Source organism: Eubalaena glacialis, chromosome 5 (genome assembly GCF_028564815.1).
Source record: "Eubalaena glacialis isolate mEubGla1 chromosome 5, mEubGla1.1.hap2.+ XY, whole genome shotgun sequence".
NCBI classification, from domain to species: domain Eukaryota; kingdom Metazoa; phylum Chordata; class Mammalia; order Artiodactyla; family Balaenidae; genus Eubalaena; species Eubalaena glacialis.
The window spans coordinates 66,683,772-66,698,411 of record NC_083720.1 but is presented as its reverse complement, the minus strand read 5'-3'; the positions used below and the strand labels follow the sequence as shown (position 1 = coordinate 66,698,411).

The window sequence follows — 14,640 nt, the reverse complement described above, 5'->3', positions numbered from 1 at the left end:
ATTATATACCAGTGCTATTTATTTTTCTATTATTTAAATAAAATGTGTCTTTAAATATGGAATTCTTTGGAAAACTCACTTCATTATCCAAAATTATGGAGACCACTTTGGTTTTGTAATCGAAGATGGAATATTCATTACAGTTTCCCAAGGGATCTTCTAACTGTACTGGGCAAAGAGTTCTTTGGTAGAGGGTATTTCGTAAAAACATCCAGTAGCCAAGTCTCATCAACAACTGTATCCGAAAGGTTTCCTGCTGCTGCTCATGCTGTTTCAGGCTGCTCAGGGCGTGCCCAGAAGGCGCATCGACCCTTGCTGGCTTGCCTGCTCTCCCTGTCCCAGTTAGTCTTTGCGGTAAGTGACTGCTGGGTGGAGTCTTTGGGGTTTAGAGGATCTTGCACTCGTTAACGGAGAAGAACCTCCTTCTGTTGCGTCTCCTGGCCTGGTTGATGGCAGTCCGGACGGCACACTCAAATACCTGCTGTACCCCCCGGTTGCTGAGGGCTGAGCACTCCAGGTAGCCCTTGGCTCTCACCTCCTGGGCCAGTCTCTTTCCTTCTATGGCGTTGACGCAGGAAGCCCTGTGGGGCCCCACCTCCCGCTGGTCAGTCTGGGTGGCCACCACCAGCACGGGGGTGCAGGGCAGGTTGCTCCTGACTTCACCGATCCACTTGTTCTTCAGGTTCAGGAAGGAGTTATGGTTGGCCACGGAGTAGCACATCAGCACCACGTCTGCCTGCTGGTAGGACAGAGGGCGGATACTCCTGAAGGCATCATTGCCAGCTGTGTCCCAGAGGCCCAGGCTGATCTGGATGCCATCCATGAAGACGTCTACACCTGTATTTTCATACACTGTGGGCTTGTAGGCCTCTGGGAAGGTCTCTGAGGTGAAGCGCACTAACAGAGAGGTTTTCCCCACAGCAGAGTCTCCCACCAACACACACTTGATGGAACTCAGCATCTTCCCAGCTCGGATTCCTAGTTACAAGTTCAGAATCCTGAGGAAAAGAGCCCTCAGTGGGCTGCTGAAGGGAACGCCATTCAACAACGAGGAACGGAAACCAGATGGGTTTGTGTTCTTAGCACCTCTGACAGCAATTTGCAGAATGTTACGTCATGCGGTCCATCCAAGGGAGACACACCATCTACTTTGGAAACCTCCAAAGGCTGGTCTTCAACTGGAAAAAGAAAAAGAAAGGGAGAAATTGAGTCTTTTTTCCCTTTTTTGCTGATGGGGGAGCTTCCTCATTGGCAAACTGATTAATCAGGGGGTCCACCTCAGTGGAGCTCCCCCTTTGTCTAAGCCACTCTTACCCTCGGCGGGGAAAGCTTGGATCTGTTATACCCCGTACCCACGACCCCACCCAGTCAAGAAGCAGAAGCTGATCTGATCTCTAAAATCAGCCCACGGATAAAAACACAAGCAGTTGCTCTGGTGGCAACATGAAAAAGACCACAGTAGCAACCTGATGTGTGGATGAGACGTCTTCAGACTGCTCTCCCTTGGCTTCTGCTCCAAGAAGTTGAGACCACAGCCGACAGTGGTCTCTGCCACTTCAGTCTCTAATGGATCCCAGCCACTTTGGGAACTGCAAGAAAGAGCAATGTGATGAGCCGCACATAACAGAAGCGCTTCCTTTCATTTATTGATTCATCAGCCAGTCCTTGGTTTATGTGGGAATTTGTGCTGAGATCAGAGAGAAGAAATCACCAGAACTCTAAAAATTTGCTGTGGTTTTTCCCTTGAGGTTTTTCCAAGAATTGGCTATAGATGTAATGGAAAGCGCACTGTCCTTGGCATTTTCTGCATCTGAAATCAGACTCCATTACCTATACAACGACATGGCTTTGAGCACTTTGCTTAATCTCCAAGCCTCGGTTTACTCATCCGCAAGATTGTGACAGAGTTAGGAACCACTTGTCAGAGATGTTGTGAGGATAAAATTGTTTCTTTCTTTTCTGAACAGCTACCTATGTAATCAGGAACTCTGCTAGGCCCCTGGTTAAACAAAATAACTTGCTTAAAAGCAACCGTATTCGGTGCCTGTCACTTAAACCGGGCCACATAAATATGACGGAATCTGAATTTCTTGAAACGGTCAAATAAATTCTCATTCACTGTAGGTGAAAGAGCTCCAGACAATGAGATCAGCCTTGGAGACAGTGTCCCGTCTGCCAAGAGACGTCATCACAGGGCCATCCCAGCTTCAGACGAAGGAAAGGTCTTTTGGACCAAATTTCAAAGTAAAGGTTATTAATACAATCTGGGCTTATAACCTCCTCCATTGGCAATCTTCCTGACAGATCACATGTAAAGTAATGTAAAACAGACCCGTAGGATAGGTCTCCTTCAAAAGGTAATTTTTAAAATCACTCCTCTAAATCCAGACATTCCCCTCCAGGACATTATTATCTTCGTCCACCTACAGTCTCTGTTTAATTAGACATAATAGCCTTTACAAATGAGTTAATCAAATAAATAATTCACTTGATTTTCACAAATTCATTTTTACCACACATAAGCTGGGTGACCTTGGCCAAGTTACTTAACCTCTCTGAGCCTTGGTTTCTTCATAAAAATGAAAATAAGAAAAGCACCTTCTTGATGGAATTATTATAACAATTCAGTATGTGGAGAGTCTGGCTTAGCACAGAACCTGGCACATGGGATCTATGGGCAGGCACCATATTTTTCAACTTCTACTACTATTTATTTAAAATGCTAAATATTGAATGTCCAAGCATGGGGGCTGGGACGTCAAATATTCGCCCAGACTCTATCTGAAGACTCACATCTTCATATGGAAATGATAACACAGCAATAATTTATGCTTGTACTTTTACAAGATGTTGTACATTTGAGAATACTCCCTTGATTGTCTTGTGAGAAAGCCCCTTCAGAATGATAGAGCACAAAATGATAATAATAATAATTTATAAAATAAAAAAACAGAGAATTCCCTGGTGGTCCAGAGGTTAGGGCTTGGCGCTTTCACTGCCAGGGCCCAGGTTCAATCCCTGTTCAGGGAACTAAGATCCCATAAGCTGTGTGGCATGGCCAAAAATAAAAAATAATAAAAATAATAAAAAATAAATTAAAAATGAAAACAATGATAGAGCATAATATAAAACTAAGATGAAATTATGACTTTCATTGACTATTATTATTGCAGATTTTAGGTTATCTGGGCTTCGATTGAATCTGTGGCTTACTTCAAAATGCTGATAAAACCCTGATATTTTTTAAAAAAGATGAACCCATGGCAGCCATCTGCCAGGGATAGCCTGTCAATGATAAAGGAAACAACTAAATGTCATTCTTCTTGTAAGAGTTTTGGGCAAAGGACTTATGCTGGCAACAGCCAATTCATTCATTAAGGAAATTGCTTCTGCCGTGAATCTAACACACTTAGACGATTAGGAATTCATTGTGCTTCTCAGCAACTCCCGCCAGCGCCTTCTCTCAACAACACTTTCGCAGCCTAGCAGGGACACGACAGCAAGAGCAGGCCCTGCTCAGGATGGGGGGCTCCACGTATTGGGGGGGCTGGGGTGGTGGTAGGAGAGTGGGTGCTTCACTTCGTTTCTTTTTCTTCTGGGGAAAGAGAATCAATTCAAAAAATCTTAAGCAACTGAATAGAGGAAAAGTATAGCCGCTTGTAAGCTTTATCAGTCCAAATTGTCATTGTTTTCTTTCTGTAATAGATATACACTTGTATATATCTTCTAAACATTTTTTCCAATTTAAAAAACTTTCTATTTCAACATAATCAACATACTTGCCAGGTTTTAGCTAAATAGCTTTCAATGTTTCAACAATTCATAATTGCACAGCTGTTCCCCACTGCTAGCAGTCTTTGAGTTAGTTTCAATATTTCACAATAATTAACAAGTGTTATTTTATATATAAAATATATATTCATTTATAGAAGTTACTTTTACGTGGAAAAATATTATTGGGGAATACATTTATGAATATGGCATTACTGGATCAATGGGTCATTTTGTGACTTTTATTTACATTATTGAGCATCTTCTAAGGGCTGTATACATTATTCATTAGTTGTTTTCCTTGTTTTTAAAAAACGGTTGTTTGGGGCTTCCTGTGTGGCAGGCACCGTATCAGGTCCTGAGAGCGTAACAGTGAGCAAGCTGGCTGCTGTCCGCATGGAGATCAACATTTCACAACTGCAGAGACTTCAGTGGGTAGGGAGTCCTGTCACAGTCACACTGTGAGGCAATGGCAGAGGCAAAGTTAGACCTAAACAGAGGGTGACCCCAAAGCTGCAGCAGCTCCACGTGTCACCCACGCCCCATAATTCCCATTGCCCTACCCAAGGCACCTCAAGTAAAACCATGCTTCCTAAGCAAACCCAGTTTCGAGGCACTTTTTCCGGCCATTCCTTCCAAACAGGTCCCTACTCCAATTCTCCTCCTACAAATAAAGGAGTTCTTGATATTTACAAGAAGTGTGTTGTGTCTTGATTCGGAAACTGGTTCCACAAGTGTGTTCAGTTTGTGAAAATTCTTCAAGCTGCAGACCTATGATGTGTTCACTTTTCTGTATGAAGATTAAACTTCAGGAAAAAGTATTTTTAAAATTAAGGTTACCACCTTTGCAGGGAACATCTTCTCAAGGAATATTTTATCTTAAGTTTCTCATCTTGCAAGAGTTCATTTCACTAATTCTCAACCCTACTTCAGTAATTCCCCTTAGCTCATTTCTAATTGCTACAAATAATGATTAAATTTCTCCTCTGAATCACAAAAAGAAATCACTTTTAAATCAGTTTATTTTTATACACAGATCATCTGTATTTAAGTGGATTTAATTCTGAAAGTTTGCTTGCAAGATGCTGGTTTGCAGCTTTTATTACTGTTCTCCAGAGTCAAGGTTCTAAGCAGTATTTACATTCCTAAACCTAAAGCTTATTTAATCCCATTATAATTGAATTTAAATGGAATATCACTAAGCCCTGAGGCCTCTTTGAGCCAGGAGCCCTGCCCCCCTGACCCCAGGCCAAGCAGGGACCCTGGCACCCTTCCCCTCCTCTGTCCCACCCACCCCGCCCTGAATGGTCCCTTCCACTCCCAGGAGCACAGTAACTGGATTGTCTCCACAGGTCTAGAGTTCTCAATTTGGTCCAAGTTCAGAGTCAAAAACAAGGCTAGTCAGCCAGGCAACGGCCCAGAGCACCATTAAAGACTCTAGAATCTCATGTCAAAACTAATAAAGTGATGGGAAAATGTATCTCTCTCAAAGTAGTTGGAATTTTCTGAAAAACTGCTTGGAGTTGAGGGTGGAACCCCACGAGGCATACTCAAGGGAAGGTCACTTGGTCTCTGAACTGCTTTCTAAGGGAATTTCTTTTACTGAAGGACTCATATTTTCTCAGTTGGGTATGCACATTTGGGGCCCAAGCTGAATTGTTCAAGGAAAGAAAGCAAAGAGGCAAATACATGCATATCTAACCATTCTAGAATGTAATGACACTGTAAAGCAAAGTTGTCAACTATGGGTCACCTGTGGGCCAAACCCACCATCTGTTTCTGTATGGCCCACGAATTAAGAATGGTTTTTACAATTTTAATGGTAAAAAAAAAATCAAAAGAACAGTATTTCATGACATGTGCATATCATATGAAATTCAAATTTGTGTCCATAAATAACATTTTTTTGGATCATAGTCATGATCTTTCATTTACAAATTTTCTATGGCTTCTTTCTTGCTACAACTCAAAGTTGCAACAAAGACTTTATGGCCCACAAAGCCTAAAATATTTACTATCTGGCCTTTTACAGGAAAAGTTTGACAACCCCTGCTAAATAAAAAGAGGCAATTCAGAGTAAGAGGGAGAGCACAGACCCTGGGATCAGGCAAGCTTGGGTTTGGCCCCAACATCTGCTGCTTACTGTGCGATCTTGGGTGAATTACTTAACGTCTCTGAGTTTTGCACCTTTGTCAATAGAGGCAGTATAGCTCAGTGATTAAGAGCCTGGACTCTGAAACCATGCTGCCTCCAAAGTCACTAAGCCTTAGCTTCTTCAACTGTAAATAGGCAATACTGATAGTATCATACAAGGTTGTTGTATGGGAATAAATGGGTAAGTGAATGTAAAGCACATAGAATGGTACCTGGCACAGAGTAAGTACTATAGAAGTATCTGTTATTTATCTAGTTACCTTGAAGGGTTGTTGTAAGATTATTAGAGCTAGAGCTGACATGCAGGCCCAAAGTGAGATGATTGTGAGGCCTGGGGGCCTCGGAGGGAGTCACTGGCAAACAGGAAACAAACACTGGAGGAGAGACAGGTCTGTGAGACAAGGGGACAGTGTGGTATTTCAGATCGGGGTGCCAGAGAGATTCCAGGAGAACCAAGGGGAATCTGGCTACATTATACGGGATGAGAATGAGTGAGAAGGGAAGAAGGATGGCAGCGAGGAGAGTTCTTATCCTTCCACAAACTTTGACATGAAATATTTAGTTACACACATATTCTTGTCTACGTTGTTTATAATGGGAAAAAAATTATTCAAGAACAGGTGGTTCTTGGATAAACTAATTAGTTTATTCCTGTAATCAATACGCTTTAAAATAGCAGAGTACAAGTATATTAACTGACACAGGAGAAGGGTCCCTATGCTGAATGGGATAAAAGCAGTTTTCAAAATATGTACAGGATGATTCCACAGTTATGAAAACGTCTAGAGCAGTATATATACCAACATGTTAAGATGAATTGTCTATGGTCCTGAGATTGTAGCTGATTCTCATTTTCTTCTCCTTGCTTTTGTGCATTTTAAAATAAAATTAAAATAAAATAAAACACATTTTAAAAGCATGAATTCTGTGTACAATTTTGAAGCGCTTTGTGTGTGTTCCTTTGTTTTTTAAGTTTGGCTTGAAAAGGCAGAAAAAGCTGATCTGAGGGCCCTTTAGGCTAGAGAATATCTATGAGCCCCCATCATGTCCGAGAAAAGAATTTTCTATATCTGAACAGCTGAATTTGTTTAAAATTCCTAGAAGCACTATCTCTGGCTTCTGGTTCTTTTTTAAGGGACAAGCTAAGCTGAGTAATTATGCCTCCTCTCACAAATGTCCTAAGCCCATCTCTCTTTTTCCTCCTCATGAGAGAGTTTTTGAAGTCTTTTCTATATTTTTTTAGATATTCAAAGAAGTTTGAATACGGCCTGGGTGTTTGATGACATTAAGGAACTATTGCTAATTTTGTTAGGTGATAATCACATTGTAGTCATATACTTTTTTTTAATATATTTATTTTTTTTAATTAATTTTGGCTGCGTTGGGTCTTTGTTGCTGCGCGTGGGCTTTCTCTAGTTGCGGCGAACAGAGGCTACTCTTCACTGCGGTACACAGGCTTCTCATTGCGGTGGCTTCTCTTGTTGCAGAGCATGGGCTCTAGGCGTGCGGGCTTCAGTAGTTGTGGCACGCGGGCTACTAGTTGTGACTCGCGGGCCCTAGAGCGCAGACTCAGTAGTTGCGGCGCACGGGCTTAGTTGCTTCGCGGCATGTGGGATCTTCCCAGACCAGGGTTTGAACCCATGTCCCCTGCATTGGCAGGCGGATTCTTAACCACTGTGCCACCAGGGAAGCCCAGTCATATACATTTTTAAAGTCCTTATCAGGCAGCTGAAATGAATATGATATCTGGGATTTATTTTAGATTATTCCAGAAAAGAAAAAAAAACTAAGGATGATGGATGAAATAAGACTGGGAAAATATTGAGAACTGTTGATGTTGAATGATGGTACATGGGGGTATGTTAATCTATTCTCACTATTTTTATATATATTCAAATTTTTTCATGATAAATGTTTTAAAGGGTGGGAACTTTTGTTTTCTATAGCATTTTGTCCAAGCTGTGGTTTCATTCTCATTTTTAGTTTTAGAGAAAATGCAGCAAAGTATCACTAAAAAATAAAAAGTATACTTTGCGCCTCAGTGACTTGTTCAAGTATTTGAAGGAATGTTGATGCATCAAATAAGTGACATAAAGGTAGACAGTGCAAAGGCTTAGAGCCTGCCTCCTGGTGGAAGGGAGATAGAGGAGAAAAAGGTGAGGATTCCCAGCCAAGTCATAAAGAGAAAGCCTTGAGTTTCAAGTACAAGCTCTACGTGCATCTCAATAAGACATCACCATCTGCCCCTGGGAAGTAAGGGCCACGGCTAGAAAATATTCTAGCCAAAGAATACTCTTGAAGTTACTTTGAGATTATGTGAACTTCCTAACTGGTATAACTATGTTCACTAACTTCCCTTGGCCCTCCTTGCCCCAATTCTGCAGAATTAGCTCTTTGCAAGAGAGCAAAAAGTAATAATGAAAATAACTTAAAAAAAAAAAAAAGAAACTCAAGAGTGAAAATGGACTACCCACATAAAACCAGATCACAAATCAAAGCAACTCTGAGAATGAGGAAGACCCTTGGCCTTGGGGGTCTTGCTTTTTGTCTGAAAAGGTGAAGGGGTAGAGAAGAGTTTCTACTTTCAGATTTTATGTTTTACCCTTAGACTTAAAGTGGCTCTGTCTGATCTTTACTTACTGTGAAAATATGAAATCTACCTGATACCTGGGTAGACCTCCACCAAGCCCATGGTGCCTCCCAGCTCTAAAGAGCCATCTGTAACGAAGAAAACCATTACATCCCAGGGTTCCCTCATCCCACCACCACCACCACCACCACCATCATTCAACATGCACACTCAAACCATTAGTGGTGAGCAACATTTCCTCCCTTATTTGCTGATCCAATCAGACTGAAGATGGCCTCCTCACTTTGGCTAACTCTTCCTCTCATTTTGTCTGAATCATCTCTACATACCTTTTTTTCCTGATTATAAAAGTAGTTAATACATGTTATGGAACATTTCAAAAATACTGAACTATCTAAACGACCTAAAGGAGAAATGCAACTACCACCTAAAACCAAAAGCTGCAAGATATTAGTGTACCTTTTCCTGTTTCGTTTTTTCAGTGTGTCATTTTTTTTTCAAAACTAATATCGTACTTTATATATAGTTTGGCATCTTGCTTTTTTTATTTAACATTTACATAATAAATATTTCTTATATCATTGAGATCCTTTGAACATAATTTTAATGACTGTCATATTTTATTATATGAACATAGCATTATTTATTGAACCAACTGACTATTATTTAAATTGTTTCTAATTTTTACTATAATAACACTGAGTGAACATGTAAAAAATAAATTTGTATAAATATACAATTATTTCTTTAGTATAAATAGGTATGAGCACAATTACTGGAACAAGAAAGATGAAAAACTTGGACAAATTGGTACTCCATATGTAGTATATGAGAGTGTTCATTTCATCACACTGCCATCATTGGGTATAATATTTGCCAGTTTGATCTGTTTTCATTTGCATTTCATTTTTGACTAGTGAAAATTAAAATTCATCTCTTTGTTGACCACTTACATTTTTTCTTTCATAAGTCACCTACTTTGCCTACTTTTCTAGTAAGATGGTCATCATTTCTTAAATATTTTAAAAAATCTTTTTAGACAATAAGGATATTAATCCTCTCTTGGTTAAATAAATATGTAGCTTTTTTTCTTCATATGTTTTGTGTCCGTGAATTCTGGTAATTCCCCAAAATCCTGGTACTCCCCCATCATTGAACAACCACTAAATAGAATGTGAAATAGCATGTCCCCTAATTGTGGAAGGAAACTTAGCATGATTAGATACCTGAAAGGTCATCTAGTTCAACCTACTCATTTTCCCATGAGGAAACCAAGGCCCAGAGAGAAGTGGTTTAGGTAGTGGGGGCTCACTTGAAGCCCAGAAACTGGATCACTGAGTCAGCACTCTTTCCATCTACACAGTATTTTTTCACATATATGTTATCTACATTTTATATCCCATACTTAATTTCCTTAATTTTAATTTATTTTAATTAATTTATTTATTTATTTTTGGCTGTGTTGGGTCTTTGTTTCTGTGCGAGGGCTTTCTCTAGTTGCGGCAAGCGGGGGCCACTCTTCATCGTGGTGCGCGGGCCTCTCACTATCGCGGCCTCTCTTGTTGCGGAGCACAGGCTCCAGACGCGCAGGCTCAGTAGTTGCGGCTCACGGGCCCAGTTGCTTCGCGGCATGTGGGAATTGTCCCAGACCAGGGCTCGAACCCGTGTCCCCTGCATTGGCAGGCAGATTCTCAACCACTGCGCCACCAGGGAAGCCCAATTTCCTTAATTTTAAAATGTAAACCCTTATAGATAGCTTAGATATATGTTCCAAATTGGTGGCTTTTTACTCAAAAGATAACTCCCAGTATTAATATAAAACTCTTTTTCAAACAGATGTTCTCTTTCTAATTAACTTCCTTTGAGAGATAGATCATCTCTCTTTAGGGGCAATCATTAAGGCTTCCAACATTCTCTAGAATTAGGGTAAACCCTTAATTTACAGATTGCTCAAACTGTAAAAGAAGTCAAGGTATTTTGTTCAGGATATTTAGCCCAGAGCTGCATGGAGTGAGGTGATTTGGTTTCAGCTTCAAAGTATAAAATTGCTGATATTCCATCATTTGCAGAGCCCAGGTTGTGGAGTTGAGGTCTTGGTTAGATTCTCATCTCTATTGCGGACTAACAGTATAACCTTTGGCAACTCACATAACAAGAACTGTAAAATGTGGATAATAGTGAATAGTTGGAAGGATTTTTAAGGTTATTAAAAAGATTCTATCTCTCATGCCTAGCAGCATGCCTGACCCTTAGTAGATAAGGATAATAATAAACACATTGGTCAGATACTGTTTAAAGTGCTTATGAAAATTAACTCATTAATCATTACAACAATACTATGTGCTTGGGACTTCCCTGGTGGCGCAGTGGTTAAGAATCTGCCTGCCAATGCAGGGGACACGGGTTCGAGCCCTAGTCTGGGAATATCCCACATGCCATGGAGCAGCTAAGCCCATGAGCCACAACTACGAGCCTGCACTCTAGAGCCCGTGAGCCACAACTACTGAGCCCACATGCCACAACTACTGAAGCCCTTGCGCCTAGAGCCCATGCTCCACAACAAGAGAAGCCACCACAATGAGAAGCCCGCACACTACAACGAAGAGTAGCCCCCGCTCGCTGCAACTAGAGAAAGCCTGCATGCAGCAACAAAGACCCAACGCAGCCAAAAATAAATAAATAAATAAAATAAAACAATACTATGTGCTCAATACATTGTTGTTATTTTACAGCTGGGGAAACTAAGGCACAGAGAAGTAAAGTAACTTGCCCAAGAGGACAAGCTAGTGAGGAGGGCTAGCCTCCAAACCCATTCACAGAGTTGTCTCTATCTCCCCTCCCGCTGTCTCTCATCTGGGGGAAGCTTACCTACCTTTGCAACCTTGATGAAACTAAGCAATCTGTTGCTCTCTGATGCTTGTGTGCCCCTAAAATTCATATGGTGATGGTATTAGGAGGTGGGGCCTTTGAGAGGTGATTAGGTCATGAGGGTGGAGCCCTCATCAATGGAATTAGTGCCCTTATAAAGGAGCCCCAGAGATCTCCTTTGCCCCTTCCACCATTTGAGGACACAGTGAGAAGGCACCATCAATGAATCAGGAAGCAAGCTCTCACTAGACACTGAATCTGCCAGGGCCATCATTTTGGACTCCCCAACCTCCAGAACTGTGAGAAATAAATTTCTATTGTTTATAAGCCACCTAGTCTGTGGCATTTTATTATAACAGCTCGAATAGACTAAGACACAATCCTAAAATAAAGGCAGCAGATGAGGAGGGAGAGCTGGAAAGACATTTTTCAGCTGGTGGGTGTTTTCCTTCTTACTATAGGCCTTATTTCTAACAACATTTGAAAGATTTCTCCCTTAAGCAGACTCTCTCAGACACCATTGGAAGATGTACGGAAGAATGCCATCTTTGTAGAAGGCAATATGACAGAATTCAGTGGCACACTTTGTGTTTTTGACACCCGGAGCTGATCATTTTTTAACCTCCCTCATTTTTATGCCAAAATTAGCTTCAGTAATAATGTGTAAGAGTCAGGAACAATCATTATTTCCTTGACTCATTCTGTAGCTTTAAAATAAACAAGTAACAGTTTACAAGAAAGATAAATTTCAATTTTTAAAGTATTATTCAAGTGCAATAAAATATTTCCTGTACGAACTAAAACTTGCAATTACCGATCAGAAATATCACACTTTGCAATTTGCACTCTGCTTCACTGTTTTAAATTTAAACACAAAACTCCAAAAAGTCACATAGAATAACAGAATTGAAGTAAGTCAAGTTCTGTTTCATAGTCTCTAAAATCATTGTGCTATCATTCTTTAATTCTAATGTACTGTTTAGGAATCAGTAAACAGGAATCAGGAATATGTAGTGCCATAAGTTTGGGGAATCACAATATACCCCCGAAGTCAGCTCTAATGGAATCTATACACACCCCTAAGCATTACTCTAACTTTATCACTGCCAGCACATGGTGATAATAAAAAGCAAACACACATTGATTTTATTATTGTCTTTAAATTCTCAGCAGATGATGTACTCCCTCACTGCCTATACCTGGGGTGGACCCCTTCTACTCCCATGTCCTTGGTATATCCTTGCTAGTAGCTATCAAAATTTTAAATGCATATACCTTTTAACCCAGCAATTCCAATTCTTTAAACCCATTGTCTTATTGTACCTATACAAGTAGTCAAGAAATATGTGCAAGAATTTCATTGCAGGACTTCCCTGGTGGCACAGTGGTTAAGAATCCGCCTGCCAATGCAGGCGACATGGGTTCAAACCCTGGTCCGGGAAGATCCCACATGCTGCAGAGCAACTAAGCCTGTGTGCCGCAACTGCTAAGCCTGCACTCTGGAGCCCGCGAGCCACAACTACTGAGCCCCCGTGCCACAGCTACTGAAGCCCACGCGCCTAGAATCTGTGCTCCACAACAAGAGAAGCCACCGCAACGAGAAGCCCCCGCACCACGACGAAGAGTAGCCCCTGCTCACCGCAACTAGAGAAAGCCCACGAGCAGCAACAAAGACCCAACGCAGCCAAAGATAATTAAATAAAAATAAATAAACCTATTTTAAAAATACTTTTTAAAAAAGAATTTCATTGCGGCATTATTCACAACAGCAAAAAAAAAAAAAAAAGAACTGAGAATAACTAAAAGGTATCAAAAGGCAGTGGTTAAATTAATTCTGTTGTATCCATACAGTGGAATCCGATACAGCATTAAAAAGAATTAGGATAGGAGTGGGAGGGGGGAATAGGTGAAGGGGATTAAGAGGTACAAACCTCTAGTTATAAAATAAATGTCACAGGAATGTAATACAACAGCATAAGGACTATGGTCAATAATACTGTAATAACTTTGTATGGGAATAGATGGTTACCAGACTTATTGTGGTGATCATTTCACAGTGCATGCAAATGTCAAATCACTATGTAGTACACCTGAAATAAACGTAATATTGTACATCAACTATATTTTGAATACAAAAATAGAATTAGGTTAACCTTGTACGTATTGTGAGGAAAGGTACCATGATTTATTAGTAACTGAAAAAGGAAGCAGTTGAATGATTCATTAAAGAATCTCATTTATGTAGAAAAATAAATGTGCAAGCCTGGTCTGATGCCCTTGAATGCCCAGAATGGCCAGAATGGCATGGGTCCAGGCAGAGGAAAGGTATCTGTGCAATGGTGGACAAAACCAGACTTGCTGTGAATTCTAGCTCATCCAATACGTGTCCCTCTACAGATAAAACTGTACTAAGGGCACAGCAGTTACTCCCTAAGTTGTCTAAGGGAGAAGAGGAACAAAGAGGAATAACCTAAGAACACAAGTCTGTACAGCCTTTCGTAGGTTTTTAAAATCCCGTTTTGGGATATCAATGTATATACTTTCTATATTAATTATATTGCAGATATAATACACAGCAGTGGGATTAACTATCTCCCTAGATGCTCAACTTCTCCCAGGAAACTGGGAGAAACAAGTTCGTAATGACCCTGAAACTATCAAGATACTCCAGAGCAAAATTCCTTTTTTTTGCTGTTTAATTCATTGCTTATGCATACATAATGTTCCATGAACATTAAGTTCCAAATCCATAGAAGTCTAAAAAAATGACAGGATGTCTGCCTTTAATTGGCTTTAAACTAGGAATACTTTTAAAGAGCCTAATGGGGACAAAAGATAACAAAGAAAATGTTAATATAGTTTAGACTAGGCTTCGAGGTTTTTTAAAAAATTTTTTTCCTACTTTGTTAATAATGTCTCTAACCCTCACTTTTTTGTTGTGGTTGTTCTCTATAGAAGAAGTGACTTCCTGGGGAGAGGTAATGCGATGGCCATGCAAAGGCAGCTGGTATGGCTGTACTTCATCATACTAAGGCCCCATATAGCTGGGACCTTAGAGAATAAAATCCTAAACTAGAGAGAAAAGAAGCAACCTTCCACATACAAATGACCTTACGCTCAGCTTCATCCCAGAAAAAATTAAAATTTAAATGGACAAGTGCCATGATAAAGGTAAGTGCAGAATGCCAAGAGAATGCTGAGGACAGAGTGCTTAAATCTTCAAGGGCAGTGGGGGTGGGAGAGGCAGAAAGGAGAGA

The 14,640-nt window shown here is 40.5% G+C and overlaps 1 protein-coding gene across 1 annotated transcript; it reads right to left on the bottom strand.

Moving 5' to 3' along the window:
* Positions 1–267: 267 nt before the first annotated feature.
* RHOH (ras homolog family member H) lies at positions 268–961 on the bottom strand. The gene has a single exon (XM_061191334.1). The coding sequence runs from the start codon at positions 959–961 to the stop codon at positions 386–388; it is 576 nt and encodes a 191-aa protein (XP_061047317.1). The 3' UTR covers positions 268–385.
* Positions 962–14,640: the final 13,679 nt, after the last annotated feature.